Genomic DNA, 17,499 nt, shown 5'->3' on the forward strand with positions numbered 1-17,499 from the left:
GGTATTTCTTCAAATTCGGCATTTTGTAACAACCTGTAAATATCCCGTTCAGCCATTTTTTTGCCGACGACAACGGTGCAATAAATTTAAAAACGTATTCGGAACGTCTCAGAATTTTTCCGGATAAGAATGAAAGTTTGCGTGCAAGTACCGGTATACATTGCATGCTTTGTTTTCTATTGATGAATGCAAATAAATTCTACTTGGCACGTGTAAACTGTCGTGTTACAATAAACACCGCCGATAAAACGACTTCATTAAAAAAAACATATATTTTTTTTTAAATTAATGTAATTAAATTAAAGTGATTGTTATCAAGCTCTTTCATATATTGTTTAATAAATGGTTTTAAACTAAAAAAAGAAATAAAGCATAACATAACAAAACAAACAACAAATATAAAAACAAAAACAAAAAACAAGAAACAAAAAAAAAAAAAAAACAAAACAAAACAAAGGGGAAAAAATAACACACACACGTACATGAACCACAACATTAAAACCATTTTAAGAATTGAAAGTATTGAAAAAATAATAAAGAATTAAGTTATTTTCAATTAAAAGAAAACCGTTAATTGCAAAAATTTCAAAGTTTCCCTTTATAAAAGTTGAAGTACAATTTCTGCTAAATTTTATTATTTTGGTCAATAAAAAATGCAACATAATACCTTAGATTTTTTGTTATATCCCAAATGGAAGTAATCGTTATAAATTAGTTTTTTTACTTATATACTACTTCTCCTATTGAGCTACGTCACTCTTGACCTGACAAACAAACAAAAGGAATTTACGAAAACAATTCTAATTGATCTACAGGAGCTTTTGTAGAATTTTTATATGTCTTTGATGTAATGTAGCGTTTTCCCTTGTAAGTTGATGCATTACTTAAGACGAGCGATTGGTTTATATATTTCTAGAGTGTTTTTATGTGAATTTATGGCCAAATTAATTACAAAGAAATTTTTATATCTAAGAAATTGATGACTTGGTGTTTCTAGAAAAGCAGAGGACGCTTACCCTACCGGTGCACCTGGTCCATGCTCCCAGTTTTAGTGGAGTCCGAGTTGCTCATTTGCTTTTGTTGCTTTGTGTGTATGGTTTTGGTTGCTTTATGTTTTTTGTTGTGGATGTCTGTTTTCCATGCCTGGTCTTTGTCCCTTGGTCCCTTGATTCCTCTTTCAAAAAGTGCGCACTTTAACCAGAATGTCATGCAGTATAAAATAAAAAAAGTATACAAATCCTCGTGTCATTTAAACCACTTTATAATGATTAAATTTCTGTGAGCGGTCTCCTGCCTTTTTTTCATATCCTTTAGATTTTCTACAGATTTAATAGATTCTCCTTCAGTCTGCTTATGATTTATACTATTTCTTGACTCTTCTCTCACAGAAGCTTTCATGATGGAAATCTGAATTATACCACCTCGTTAAAGCTTTAAATAATATATTCCCTCATCTTTACTTATTTGAAAATTTATTCTCAATTTGTTGATGAACTCAGGCCTTGACTTTAGTATTATTTTTGTCCTTTTTGCAGTTATATGTTTCATATTAATATCACTATAATTACATGTGTACGTAATTCCGACTGACATGTATTTTATAATGACTTAAGCATTCTTCAACGTGTCTTGATAAGAAATCATTAGTGATGGATCTAACGGTATTTCAAAAGTCAAAATGTTGACTAATAATTAAAGAACTAAACGACGATGTATTTGTATAGTCTTTATGTACGAGCTCTGTCTTCGGTCATACGACTTGCATTGAAAGAGTAATCAAGGGAACCAAGGTTCTAGCGGTGATCAAAAGAATGTAATCCATGGACAAAGATCAGATATGGAAAACAGACATACACAACAGAGAATATAAAGTAACTAAAATAATACATACAAGATAATAAAAGTAAATGAGCAACTTGGACTCTACTTGAAACTAGGAGCATGGACCGGGTGCACCGGTGGGGTAAGTGAAGATTGTGCGTACCTCAAGACATTAAGGTTACAGTTTTGCTCAAGTTATCTACATTAATGCACATTTAGTAATGTTTATTACTAAAACTTTCGTTATTTATGGTTGATTTTCATTTTTTTACTTGTGCTATTAATATACATGTGATTCTGATTGAAAAAAATATATTTGTTTCAAAACTATTGACCAAACTATACGACAAACGCGATGACTTTTCATTCAGAATTGACAACTTTCCTTCCACCGGAAGCAACACCCCATCAGCACCTGCGTGAAGAATTTCATATCCCAACTCAAATGCTATGCCAGAGTTTGCCGTAAACACGTATGCTTTTTATATCGCGGTAGAATTCTTACAATAATGCTTCTGGAACCGGGTTATATAGATTGTAGACATCACTATAGGAAATTTATGGTTGTCATCGTGACTTCGTGGATAGTCACGGTGTATCCATCTGCACCATGAAAGCAGATATGTACAACGTGTCATAGTTTTCCTTTCCTCTTTCGTCTACCAAGACTTGACTTTTTATGAACAACTCGGCTTGTGTTTCCAGAAAGCAGAGAACGTTAACCCCATGCTCTCAGTTATTAGTGGAGTCTGAGTTGTTCATTTACTTTTGTTGCCTTGTACGTATTATTTTGGTTAGTTTTTGTTTTATTTTGTTGTGTGTCTGTTTGCCATGTCTGGTCTTTGTCCCTGGATTACAGGCTTTTGATTTCTGCTAGAATCTTGGTTCCCATGATTACTCTTTAACAAGAAAGATTGTGACATCCAATATCTTAAACTTAATTTTACCACAGAGAGTTGAGGAATGGTTGAATCAAGAATAGGCTGAAAGAGAATTGGTCTCTCTCATTAAATCTGTAGAGAACTCGGAAATATAAAATGGCGAGAAAACTCGCAGAAATTTAATCACCGCCGGTGGTTAAAAAGTCATGTGCATTTTTAATCATCGGCTTAGTATGGGAGAAACCTAGTTTTATAACGCACGATAAGGTTTATATAGCAAGTAAGCTATACAATAGTTATCCCTTCAGTTAAGAATTGACCTTGGATTGAGACATAGGAAGACACTCTGTTTTGTTGGTAGTTCTGTCGCGTGGGTAAGGGTCAGAGATTCGTAGACACTTTCCCTACTCAAATTTTCCAACCGAAAACCATATCAATCACAATAAAAAAGATCAAGGTACATTGAAGAACCAAATGCTCCACCTATTCCAGAGTTAGATATAGTAGCCTGATCGCCAGCCCGAGATTTTTTAGCAGGACTGGTTAATTATAGCAGAAATTAATATAGCCGTATAGTAAATGTATTGAAAAATTGTATTCAGGACTGGCTAGAATTGAGTGAGTTTCTTACTTTGCCTATTCCTTATTACTGTAAATAAGGAAATAAAATAAAAGTTTGTCTCTTATAAATAAAATCGTTCCAATCAATTCCTGAATAATAGCAATCAAGGGAACCAAGGTTATAGCGGTAATCAAAAGAGTGTAATCCAAGGACAAAGACCAGACATGGAAAACAGACATACCCAACAAAGTACATAAAGTAACTAAAAGTATACATACAAAGTAACAAAAGTAAATGAGCAACTCGGACTCCACTAAAAACTGGGAGCAAGGACCAGGTTCACCGGTAGGGTAAGCGTCCTCTGCTTTTCTAGAAACACCCGCCAAGTTGCTCATAAAAAGTACGGGGTAGACAAACGAGGAAAGGAAAACTATGACCCGTTGAATAAATCAGTTTTCATGGTGCTGATGGATACACATAACGATCCACGAGTTCATGATGACGACCATAAAACTTCCGTAGTGATGACTTCAATCTTGTAGCAACATAACCCTGTTCCAGAAGCCTATTTGTTAGAGTTCTAGCGCGATGCAAAAAGTCTACGTAGTTTCGGCAAGCTCTGTATGAGTTGTGATATGAACACTCCATACGCAGGAGCCGAAGGGATGTTGCCACAGATGAAAGGAAAGTTGACAATTCTGAATGAAAAGTCATCACGTTTGTCGTAAAGTTTGGTCAATAGTTTTCCTTCACCATCGATTTCTAAGTGTAGGTCAAGATATGAGGCTGACTTCACAGTGTCTGTAGTATGTATCTATTATCTCAAGTTCTTTTGGGTAGATGCGATGTATCAAATCCCCGAAATTAGGATTGTTTAAAGATAATACGTCATCTATATAGTGGAAACTGAAGGATCTAGCCAAACAATATTCTTTCTTTCTGATCAGATCAGCTATAAAGTCAGCCTCATAAGAGTGAAGGAATAGGTCAGCAAGTAAAGGAGCACAATTTGTTCCCATTGAAATGCCGACCGTTTGTTGAAAAACACGTCCACCACACTGGACAAATATGTTGTCGATTAAAAATTCCAGCATTTTGAAAACATCTTCCTCTGTATATTTGGAAGATGATTTGGAATTATTTCTTGCAAAGTATGAGGAATCTTTACCAAGAACTATATATTTGTATCTAGGTGTACCATCTTTTTTTGGAAAAAACAACGATGTATAATGTTTTTAAGTCGGAATTTTAACTGAGTATGGGGAATAGAAGTATACAGTGTTGAAAAATCATAGGTTTTAATGCTATTATATTTTGATAATAGTCTTGAACTGATTGTCTCCAAAAGATCTTTTGAATTTTTCAGGATCCACATTGAATTAATACCACTACGGGAGTAACAAGTGTTGTGGTAGGACTGTAGACCCTCTTTGACAGTTGTGAGTATAGAAGTTAAAAGTTTTGAAAGAGGTTTGGTGGTACATTTTGCAGATCCAGCTATGAAACGTTGTTTGTATGGATTCTTGTGAAGTTTAGGAATCCAGTACATAGACGGTAAATCACAATCATCGTCCTTCAAGACAGAGAGACCAAAAGAGGATAGCACAGATGTATGGTTTTCCACAATCTCTTCTCTGGAGAGAGTGGTAGCAGTGTGGGTCTTATCACTGCTATTATTTTCTACGTCTACCTCTGATAATAAACACTGATATATAAAACGTTTTGCAGACAAAAACAATGTTATTTTGTGCTTTGTCTGCTGGTACGACAACATATTTGTTATGTATAGTAGACAATGTTTTTGCTACATCGAGGTCTTTGAAAACTGATGTAGCCTTGTCACTGATTGATCTACTTAAAACTTTCATTCGTTTCAAAATTAAAGACCTCTCGGCCTTCAACCACTCTGACAGAGAATCAATGTCTTCTTGTTCTCGTTTTATCCATTTTCTTGCATAGTCCTCGACGGCATCCATAAGAACTTTAAAGTTATAATTCCAATTTATGGAGCGTGGTTCACGGTACTTGGGACCTTTAGAAAGGATATTACGCAGAGATTCGTTTTCGACAATGGTTAAACCTCCCGTAACGACGTGACCAGAAGGACCATATTTGAATGGAGAGGTTTTGCAAGAACAGTCAGGTGGTTTAGCCTTAAAGTCCTAAATCTCGAGGTTCTGCAATAGCTTTTTATAATTGAAAATTTTGGATGCGATGGGTGAAGTATAGGAATATGAAATAATTGGTATGGATTTGTCTTTGAAATATAGGGGAATTTTGTTGGTAAAGTTTTTGTGATGGAGGATGTTAGCCAAATTAATTGCATCTATACCTTTGTTGACAAACGGTAGTGGAAGAAATGATCGTTTTTCTTCATCTTGACTTTTTACACAAACTGGTTTAAAGAGTCTGTGGAAACCAATATCGAAAATGATGGCAACAAGTCTGTATAATGATGAGGTGGGGTCAGAAACAGGAGTGTCAAGACTTGTTTTATAAAGGGAGTGCAGTAGAGTGAGAGGTATAGAATAAAGTTGGGTTCTAATGTGATGAAGTCCAAGAGGTTTTTGTATGAAAGGAAGGAGACCATCTATGGAGACATCATGTAACTTAGGTGACGTATAGTGGCGATGGCCATGACTCCTTTCCCGTCTTGGATTTTTGTCAAATAAATTATGCTAAAGCTGTATAACTGAGTGTCGGGGATAATAAATGTATAGATCTTGTAACAGTCGTTTGATTAATTGAATGTTTCGATGTCATAACAATTGTCCTGTCCTTCCATCAATATGATAAAAATTAACATGATCTATACTAGATCACTTTATACTGATACTTTCATTACTTTCATTACAGAACAAGGAATAACAAACAAAAGGAAACAGGTATGGGCTGTATTTATACATTTAAAATGCTTGATGTGACGTACTTTTTTCAAATATTCATTTTAGTACTTCTTTTATATATGTACAATTTTATTTTGCGGTTAGATCTTTTTGTTTTATTCTAATGATGCTACAAGATTGTTTTTTCCCATTGAAACACGTGTACAAGCATACCTGAATTTGAAATATCAAGTTGCTATCTTTGTAAGAATCATGCAAAATCTGAAAAATGTGATATACCATAAAAAAAGCTAAATATTTTAATTTTTGTAATTAAGTTGTTTTATGGGTCTATACTATGAAATGTGTAATTATTCATTCAAACCTGCCTGCTCTTAGGAGATAATCGACATTGAAAATACAGTAGATTCTATTGTATTTGGGTGTCATTTACAGAGTTATCTCCCTTAATTTTGAATTTCACAGTGCATTCTATACAATTTTTATCTCCTATGAGCACAGGTTATATGAAAAACCAAATGTTAATCTCCGTTTACTAAAGCATTTTAAACAAGATATGATATCAAAAATAATAATATGTAGGCTTTCCAACCATGTATCACATTTCTTAGCTGGAGTGATACTTAATAACAGTTGTATTTTTGTATTTGCAGTGCTATGAGGACTTTCATTCCTGTGATTTTATTCATGATCGGCTTTATGTCTGTGCAATCAAATATGTTTAATCCAACAACGTACTTTTATCAACAACGTAAGTGAAAACTAGACTTTTCTTTAAGGAAGTAGACTTAGGATAAGGGACATAACTATTGAAATCAGTGTTATGTTTGTACCATATTCAATTACACCAAGGCCTATCAAACCTTCATTTTAAACAGAATGAAATCGGTCCAAGTTACTCTGAGTTTACTTACATGTGAGGTAAAATGCTGACTACAAACGTTCCGATGATTTATAAGGGTTGTGTCCATTACTGAAGGTCTACTTCCTTAAAGTAGAATTATTTCAATACATTCATATACTACCAAATATAATGATTTTTAATTATTTTAACAAGGTTATGCTACAAAAAAAAAGAAAGAAAAAAAAAACCCAAAAAACCCAAAACTGAAGTTATTATTTTAGTTTTTTCATTCTTTTGTCCTTCGTTTCAATTTATTTTGGAAATGAGGTGGTTTCGTTTTTGGTAATAAAACATATATATTAATTTAATATCGGACTTTGTATTATTTCAGGAGCACTATATAACAAGATACAACCAACTTATCAGGATGTTTACGTTCCGATGGCAACTGAAAGAATAGGAATAAGAACAGGAAAAAAATCTATGATGAGAGTATATTTTAGTGGTTAACTTCCAATAAATATCAGAGCCGGTTTTTATATTTATTTTACACTCAATGGATGTAATAAACGAATCAACGTGGGAAAAAGGAACATATGGTGAAATGCAAATAAGGCAACATCGTATTACCCCTTTTAGAAAGTTAATACTTACGGATATCACCAAAAGGGGTCTTCAATAAGTGTAAACACACCTTCAAGTAAACTCTGAAAGGCCCCGACAACACAATTAAGTAATAAAATTCACGGTAACAGAACGATGACACTCATTCAAAATAAACTTAAAAGTCAAATAACTAAACGAAGACACATTAATGACCAACATCGAATAACACACACACACACACACACACACACACACACACACACACACACACACACAAATTAAATTAAAAAATTGAAACAACAAACAAAACTGGAAAGAAATGTATGTATAAGTAAACTACTGAATCCATGTAACAGGAAGAAATTTTTGGAATACTAATTTACTTTGAATGAAGATTATTTTACACAGGAACGGATAGCTGACAATCCCAAAATAAAAGATTTGGCGTCTGTAAGTGGTAAAATCAATAGACTATTTCAAGATGAACATGAGGAAACGAGAGAAAAAACTTCTGAAAGATTACTTCTTTGTTGAATGTAGTTGATTGTTGTTTTTTTTTTCATTCCGAGTAAGTTAAGATAATATTTGTAATCTTTAGTTGGCATGTTAAAATTTACTTTTTATTATTAAGAGTGGAAAACACAACACAGAGCAAACGTAGAAATATTTTATGAAATAAGCGAAAACAATCAAAACATTTGTAAAAATAGCGAGTGACTTTTACTGAAATCTACTAATTGTAAGACAGTCATGCAATTTAAACACTCATTGAGATCGCAAATGACGAAAACATGTTTTTTTTCACACCTGATTTGCATTGTTCCATTTACATATATTTAATTTTTATGGTATAAATGCAAAATGTAAACGCAGAAATTGTAGTAAAAAATGTTATATTTTGAAATTTTTAAAACAATCATTGTATATGTTAAGTTTCATAATGCAAATTTTCATACAAATTAGACTCAAGGAGTCAAATGACATCTATCAGCCCCCTCTCAGTTTTGTAATTAGTTAATACTTTCAAGTCTTATTGCACTCAGGTATCCAGCAGTGTTCATAACGCACATTTGGATCAGTAGTGAAGCACCATGGTACTTTATCATTCCCGTCTGGTTGCCTACAGAAATTGCTATTCTGATCCTCCGGATCCGGGAAGACATGGGAATGTGTATGAGGCGTTTGGGTATTCCAGTATTGACATGTTCTTCCGGTTACTGTGCATGCCATCCTTCCTGTGTAATCCTTGCCCAACTCATAACAATCGTCATCTGAAACAGAATTAAGTATATTTCTTATAACATGCAGTATACCTAAGATAATTCTTGAAAATAAAATAAATAAATAAGTAAATAAATTGTTAATGCTAATTCTGCAAATTTACAAAGGTTTGTACTGATTAGTATAACTTCAAGCTTTATCATTTCTACATATTTTTGGTGTTTAATATTTAAGATTTATTCGGCCTAGTTGAATTAAATTTCACGGTTTAAGAGCGGGTAAAATCATTTACATAAAACGATGCTATTTTGTAAGGTCTAAATCTGTTTAAGTTAATCACAGCCGATTGAATCCACTAAGATCAATTATTATTATTATGTTATTTTAATTTTTTTTTAAATGTATACTTACCAGAACACGACAGATTTGCCGCAGACCATTGACCATTCTCATATCTGGAAATTGGACAGTGGCTGACTAACTCTGTTGAATTAGGATATATACACATAAACCTAGTCACAGGAACATCGGCAAAATATTGAGAGTGTTTGAACATGTGCTTTGGCAAACCAGGTATTTGTTTTGGGAACGGTCCTACACCTTCCAAAACAAGTAAAGATAATTATTTATTGATAGAGATAACCTTTGTTTTATAACACTATAGTATTAACTACATTACAAAAACATGCTGAAACATGCAATAGATACCCAAATTAAACTTGTAAAAAAAGCATCATATTCATGACGTATCCAATATTAGAGGTGCTGTTTAAACAAAAGTTAATGCGCCACAATCTCGTGGAATATTTTGTTTAAAATTACCGGACATACCTGCTTTTTATCAAAAAGTTACTATCACTTTAGCGAAAAAAATATCTTCGATTTCTGATTTCTTAATAAAGCTTATAATACTCGTCACCTGATCTTGTGAATTTACGAGAATGGACACTTTCTGGATGTACTACTACAATCATTATATGCTTAATTATCTAGATAAAACATAACGCACATTTTTTTCTACAATATTATAAGCTTTGAAATTACAAAAATGGACCACGTTGATAACTGTGCATCTGGCTGATGTACCTGGAAGTAGCAAGCTAAATTCAAATGGGGGTTTTGGTTTTCAGTGTTTTCAACAGTAAAAAATTCGAATGAAAAATAAATAGAGACCAAGACGTGCAAGCCCTATTGTAGGTGAACCAAGTTAAATCCTATATTGAAAGAGCTAAGGGACAACGACACAGTATTTAATTCTCAAAAAAACGTTTACTGTTTATTGTTTGAAAATTTTTTTTTTGTTATATTAAGTCGCCTTTGTACGTTCCTAAGTATTGTTACGCCCTCACGGGTGTGTAGGTATATTTCAAGCGCAAGTGTATAGGAAAGTGGTATTTCACTGGTAGCGTGGCCTTTGAAGGTATTTCCATATACTTGTTCTTAATACACAACCCAACAGCATTTCAACTTATAAATAACATTTATTAACCTCTCAGGAGTCAATATATGATATGGGCTGCTAGGTTCTATAGGTTATGTCAAGGTCAGGTCGTAGTAAAAATATTTACTACTAAAAATACAGGGACATACCATGGGTGTTGTTCTCCTGGCGAGCTTGTAGCGCTCAGTGGTCAAAATCGGGCTGAATAGTACTAACTGCTCTCAGAATAATTCTGCCAGGATTAATTTTAGGACGCCGGCCCACAATTTATATATAACTGCCCCACTTGTTGGAATTTTAGGCCCACTTTCAGGAATGGGGGGATTCGGCTAATATCATTGGTTTATCCTTGTGGGCCTCCAAACAATATGATTGGTTAAGAAATATCTGCATTCCCACAGATATCTATATTCTCCAACCAATTACTTCCGGTCTGCCCAATATAAACATGGTTGACATCGAGGGGAAAAATATAATAATGGGATGGAAAAGAAGGAATACGGGACCTACTATAGCTTATAATACAGGGAAAATAAGCCCATAACAATCATATCCCTTAGCAGAATATATGAATATAATGACAGGTGAGAAATATGAATAAATAGACGAAATAAAGCTGGGGAATGGTCGACAGCCTGGGGCTGACTTGACACGAGGGATGCAACTATGAGAACGAACTTTGCCTTGACCCTTAGAAAACATTCCCATAATATCCCAATACAATAATACAAAAACAATCACATAACTGTGTTTAAATTGTCCATATCGCGCATGAATTCACTCAGACGGACACGAACAAACAAGAAAAAGGAACCTGAGTGACACTCAAAAATATATCTTCATTATAAACCTACTGGCCTAAACCCTATTTTGTAACAGTATGATTATTTGGTCATAAAGCACTTTTTCACAGAAAAAATGTAAAAATTTCATGTAAATTGACGCTTGATTAAAACAAAATAAATTAACCATATAAAAACAAAAGATCCTTATGGAATTATTATGGTTATATTAGATACGGTTATGAATCTAGTTGTTTTTTTTTCTCAGTTTTAAAACATGTGCCAAAAAAACACATTGCATATTCCAGGTACTTTAATAGCGAGAAATTGTGAATAAATCTTAGGAACTAGTAGATTAGATCTGTCAGATGCTGAAGTCGGTGCACAACTTCTTTAAAACTAGAGTGCGAGAGGTAACATCAAATATATTAGTAATGAATTATACGATACAAACATTATATTCACCAAGGTCAAATAAAATTCGACCATAGTTAGGACAATCTGTCTGATAGGGATGAAATTTTGTCATTGATTATCAGTCCTGTAATTAAGGAGGTAGGTCTAAGGTAAGGAACACAACTCTTACAAATCAATGGAATGTTTGTATACATTATTTTACACCAATTTCATGTAAGCATCAAAGTAACTTGGATTGATTTCATTTTATTTCAAATGAAAGCTTGATAAGCTTGATTAAAATAGAATATGATAAAAACATATCACTGATTTCAAAAGTCATGTTCCTTTGTATGTATTATTTAATTATTTGATGTTCTTTGTTGTGTATGTCTGTTTTCCATGTCAGGCCTTTTCCTAGGATTACATTCTTTTGATTTCCGCTACAACCTTGGTTCTCTTGATTATTCCTCCATTGCATTTATCATCCCTATTCCTTGTAATCTAGTTAACATACCATGTGTATAGCACCGAGGAATAGAGCAAACATCAAACAACACTGAGGGGTCATTAGTCAAACACCAAAGGTATGGACGGTTATTGCTTGCTTTTTGTCCAGAGATTGGACTTCGACAGAAATTTTCAGAGTCTTTTGCTGTGCCGTTGTAAAATGTTGCTGTCTTAAAATCATTCGAGCTAGACCATGCCTTACAAATTCTTCCCGTTAATGTTTTTCTTATTTCTGGTAACATCATATGAGGATCTTCAAAGCATTCTGAAAGAAACAGCGTTATAATACATATATCAATGCAAACATTTATATAGGAATTGATATATTTATCATATATTAACATTTTTTAAACAAGTTTACACGTTTTTTATGTTACCGTGATTAAGCAGTATTGATGATAATTTTGGATAAGCTTACCTTTCCGGAACACCTGATCATAAACAAATACACAAATTCTTAGATCAAAACTAATACTAATAGATCAACAAAGAATGTCGTTCCATCAAAAATAGAAGGACACCGAAATCATAGTACATGACCCAGACGTGAAGAAAGGAAACGGTACACATACGCAATGCAGCGGGCAAAACAGAACACAATTTTATAATCATAAAAAGCGAATAGACAAGGAAATAAATACACCATTCAAGAACAAAAAAACCTAAAGCACTTACAATATGAACTCCATAAAGGAAACGAGAGAAGTAAATTATGGCAAGCCAAAGTGGACAAAAATAAGTGTTTTCTAATAATAGAAAATGACTTTTTAATATTACAAATTCATTTTTTAATGTAACAAATTGGATTTCTAATATTACACAATCCTTTTTTGATATTAACACAATCCTTTTTTGAATTTCTAAAATTAAAAACAATGATTTTTTAATATTAGAAATTGATTTTCCAATATAAAAGATAGATTTGTCGTATTCAATTACGTATTCATGTTTTTAATATTAGAAAATCATGTTGTAATATTAAAAAATGTGACTGATTTTGCAATATTGCAAAGTGATTTTCTAATATTACACATTCATTTTCTAATATTACAAATTCAATTTGTAATATTATAAAATGTGTGATATCTTATAATATTACTAAATCAGGAATTTGTAATATTAGAAAATGAATTAGTATTATTGGAAAATAAGTGTTTTTTAATATTATGAACTTATTTTTTTAATATTACAAATTCATTTTCTAATATTACAAATAAGATTTCTAACATCACAAAACACTTTCTTGATATTAAAAATTCAATTGAATTTCTAACATTAAAAAATGATTTTTAATATACAAAAAATGGATTTTCTAATATGAATAAATGGATTTGTCGTATTCAGTTATGAATTTTTAATATTAGAAAATCATTTTGTAATGTTCAAAAATGTGACTGATTTTGCAATATTGCGAAGTGACTTTTTAATATGATAAATTCATTTTCTAATATTACAAATTCATTTTCTAATATTACAAATTCAATTTGTAATATTACAAATTCAATTTGTAATATTACAAAATGTGTAGTATTTAATAATATTACTAAATCAGAAATTTGTAATATTAGAAAATGAATTTTTAAGATTAAAAAATCTTTTCTAATATTAATTTTTTTTTCTGATATTAAAAAAATCATTTTGTAATATTAAAAAATCATTTTCTTATATTACAAAATATTTATTTTTGTCCACTTTGGCTTTCCATAGTAAATGCTTACCAATACAGTGTATCGGAGTCCCTTCCCATTTACGATTAGGTAGACAATACATCCTGTTTTCATCTTTCCACCTTAAAGATTTGTTAATACATTCCTCGACATGGCATTCAATTGGTAATATCACTGTGTCATTACTGCAGATATATGTGGTCGAGTTTTTAAACATTGTCCCTGACACTACCATTTCGGCATTAGGAATGGGGTCTGGCATCCCACAGTCAATGTCTGAATTAAGCAAAAGGAACGAATTTTTATAAATTGTTTTTTAAAGTAGAGAATGTATAGTTTAAACATATTTATTAAGTTATTTGCATATTTTAACATCAAATCAAAACAATAGAATGAAATGAACTATATCAAATTAATTGATTACAGGATTCAGAAACTAAACTTAAAGTATTATATCAATCCGTCTCCTGAAATCATGAATAAAAATTATTTCTTTGATAATTAGCATAGCTCAAGGAATGATTTGATGTCAGTTGATAAGAAAGTTGAAGTGAAGAGATATATTGTCACCTTAGCGCTTGATATAATAGATAGAAGAGCAAGACGTGACTAGCAGAATAATGTTTTTGTCGAATAGATCTTTATTTAGCTCGCTACACCGAAGACGAAATCTGATATGTAGGATTTGACCTTTGCGTGATCCGCTATAGTAATATATTGTTTTCTTTTTACTACCTCTTTTTCGAGATGTGTTTTGAATTTTTAACTGATGGCAAGGTCTTATCATTTGGTAGTGTATTCCATAATCGAATAGTGGAGGGTAGAAAATTTATAGGAGAGAGAATGTTTATAGGAGGACAGTTAATTAAATTATTTTGTTTTCAATCTGACAAAAATTTTAAATGTTAAGAACTTAATATTTTTAAGGTGTTATAACACAACCTGCTTTTCACCTCGAAGCCTAAAAAGGACAAAATGTTATACTGATATAATTTTTTGAAAGAATAACTACTAAGGAAGCACTCACGAAGGTCAAAACATTCCTGCTTCAGGTTTCTCTGTCCATAACAAATTTGTTCATCTGAACATGAATGCCAAGCACAGTCTCTTGCATATTCCTATGAAATAATTGAGACAAACAAAATATATAATTTTTCAATATTTTAAAATTTTAATGCACCTTAAATAAATGCTAGCAAAATCGTAGCAAAGCTTTGCATTTTTAATTTTGTTAAAAATATTATTTATATTTCCTTCGTACTTTTGAATGAAAACTGTAAATGGAATGTTTTTTTTCTCAATATTGTTCAGTAGAAGCAAACAAATCTGTGTCCGAATAGCCGACCTACCCTATTTTAGATGTAAAAATTCCGACGGTAAGCCCTTGTTTTACGAATTTTGGAGGAAAATAAAAAAAATCCGGAAAAATACTGTGATTTTGTCCGTATTCCTATCCGTAATTTAGTCTGACCAAACAACAAAGGCACTTGTTGACTGCTGTGCGGTTCAACAAATGCTAGCCCGTTGAAACAATTTGGGACAGTATTCTTTGGCTGGAAAACCGTCGAATATTGCTGGAGAACACAGAACGCAACGTAGAATTACCCAAAGGCGCACACTTGTTGTAACACGCAACATGAGCACTGACTCCAAAACAGGAACAGCTTTTAAGGTACAAACCAATTCAAAAGTTGGAGATTAAATTTTACAAATTAACATAAAACATCTAAATTTCACATATACAAAAGACCATGAAACATTGAACTGAAAACTCATAAAAATATAAATTCATTGAATAGAAGGGGTTGAAATAAAACACAAGTAAGTGTTACCAATACTGAAAAATTTGAATAAACAAGTCAGTTTTGTGTCAATATACCATGTCCACGTACACTCCACCCAGTCAAACCAACAAAACAAAAACAAAAACAAACAAACAAAACATAATAAAACAAAACAAACAAACGAACGAACGAACAAAAAAAAAAAAAAAACAACAAAAAAAAAAAAAAAAAACATTTACCTACCATGTTTTGAACACACATTTTTTTGTTTAGATGTATCCAAGATTCCCTTAATGGCATATGATAGAATACTTCCAAGTCTTGTCTTGTCATTATGATTGCTTGTTTACAATAACATTATATTGTTGTTCATCTTTTTCAAACAAGTTTTTAAGTGACCAAAACATCTGAATATATCATAGATATGTTGTAATGAACAAAACGCATTGCAAGTAAAATTGCAATATCAGTTATACTTACATAATAACAAGAGATACCCGGAATTGAACATTAGTATAATAGATTTTACAATATTTTTTTTTTTAAATATTTGCAGTTTATTATTTGAAACATTGAAAGAATGAAGAAACGGCGTAATTTCATATGCTACAGTTTTTTTATTTCAATACTTTGGTTCTATTTTTCCCTAAAATCAAAGAACACTGGAGAACACATTTTACAGGAAATTATTGTTTAAAATCAAAGCACGATAAAATATAAATTGTATTAAGCTGTAAGTATTAAAAGTTTTGCGCCAGTTTTTTTTCATACAGGATTAAAATATGTATAAATAGCCACTACATGTGTGAGGGTATGAAAGCGTCGTTGTTATCATCACAACCATAAAGAAATTTCCTTAACTTTCTTTTTTGTTTTCCTTTTACCACTAGATTTTTAACCAGCAGCTCAGTGTAAAATATTTGAAAAGCAGACACTGCTGTCAGTGCACATAGTCTATATTCACAATTCCTGAATGAGCATTGATATAGTCTGTACAATTTCAACGATGAGCTTGAACTTATTTCTTTAGTGTTGTTTTGTATGTTTTTTGTTTTTGTTTTTGTTTTTGTTTATGTTTTTTTTAATCTGTGGATCCCTCAACATACATTGAAGGTTTTAAAAGGACGTGCATATTTTGTAAAACTGACGAAATGTTGAAATCGAAATAGAACAGATCTGCAAAATAAAACAAAGCAAAAACAAAGCAAAACACAAAACAAGGCAAGACAAAACAAATACAATAAAATTCAATTTATTCAGTTTGTGTATACGCCATTTAAAAGTTTAAGTTTTTTAACTTCAAAAGTGCTTCTGTTAAGTAGAAATATTTTATTATAAGTAAAATGCAGCAAACATAGATTTTTGAAGAAAGACCATTGCACTTGTGCAATTTCAAAGAAGCAATATGCAAATTATTATGAAAAACATAACAGAAAAAAGAGAAATTGCACATGATATAGCTTTGATGTTACTCCCACTTGTTTCAATATGGCAATTTTTTCAATTTAATTCCTTCTTAAAAAAAGGATAAGAAACTCTTCAGAATAAGTATCATTACATGTATTTACACAAAGAATTGATTTGGTCTATTACGAAACGTAAAAATGTGAGGTCTATTGTCAAAAGGCCTTTCCTTTCCCATCAGAAAACCTAGCAGCCAAAGTACAATACGACTGTTTAAATATGAAAATGAATCTTAATTCATAATCTGAAGAATATTTGTTCCTAACCAATGGAATTCGGAATTAAAAGAGAAAACCTCTTACCCATGGTATATTTGATGCATTAACATAGAATTCTGAATCTTTCGCTGGAATTGGAAGACCTCCAAAATGAAGCTCACACAACTGTTGCTCCATAATGAAATTAAAATATTTACATACTTTCATTGATAGACAAACTTGAGCGCAGGTGTACACCGACGTCGGTTTAATTCTGTGTAATAAATCATCATCAATCTTCTGTCCGTAATTCCTTTTGATTCTTGGTAAAGGAGTTATAATTCCACTGGACAATTTAAAAAGACACAAGCAAAGAAATACTGGAAATATGTTCATTTCAATTCTTTATATAGTATATACTTCAATGAATGTTTTTACACAGATATTTTCAAAAAATAAAGTCATACGGAATTAGCA

At 31.9% G+C, this 17,499-nt stretch overlaps 1 protein-coding gene and 1 long non-coding RNA gene across 2 annotated transcripts; one reads left to right on the plus strand and one right to left on the minus strand.

Moving 5' to 3' along the window:
• The first annotated feature begins 6,115 nt into the window (after window positions 1–6,115).
• LOC148621044 (uncharacterized) lies at window positions 6,116–7,480 on the plus strand. Its single transcript, XR_015920904.1, has 3 exons — window positions 6,116–6,149; window positions 6,764–6,861; window positions 7,346–7,480. It is a non-coding gene; the product is annotated as an uncharacterized LOC148621044 (long non-coding RNA).
• A 1,090-nt stretch (window positions 7,481–8,570) lies between these two features.
• On the minus strand, window positions 8,571–17,499 carry LOC148621045 (plasminogen-like). The gene is made up of 6 exons (XM_088573954.1): window positions 17,128–17,499; window positions 14,605–14,695; window positions 13,629–13,853; window positions 11,918–12,175; window positions 9,193–9,381; window positions 8,571–8,831 (listed from the first exon to the last, which is right to left on the minus strand). The coding sequence occupies exons 1-6, from the start codon at window positions 17,416–17,418 to the stop codon at window positions 8,584–8,586; spliced, it is 1,302 nt and encodes a 433-aa protein (XP_088430080.1). The 5' UTR covers window positions 17,419–17,499; the 3' UTR covers window positions 8,571–8,583.

This window comes from Perna viridis, chromosome 3, assembly GCF_037379345.1.
Source record: "Perna viridis isolate PV_CMFRI_1.1 ecotype Kerala chromosome 3, ASM3737934v1, whole genome shotgun sequence".
In the NCBI taxonomy this organism is placed as follows: Eukaryota; Metazoa; Mollusca; class Bivalvia; order Mytilida; family Mytilidae; genus Perna; species Perna viridis.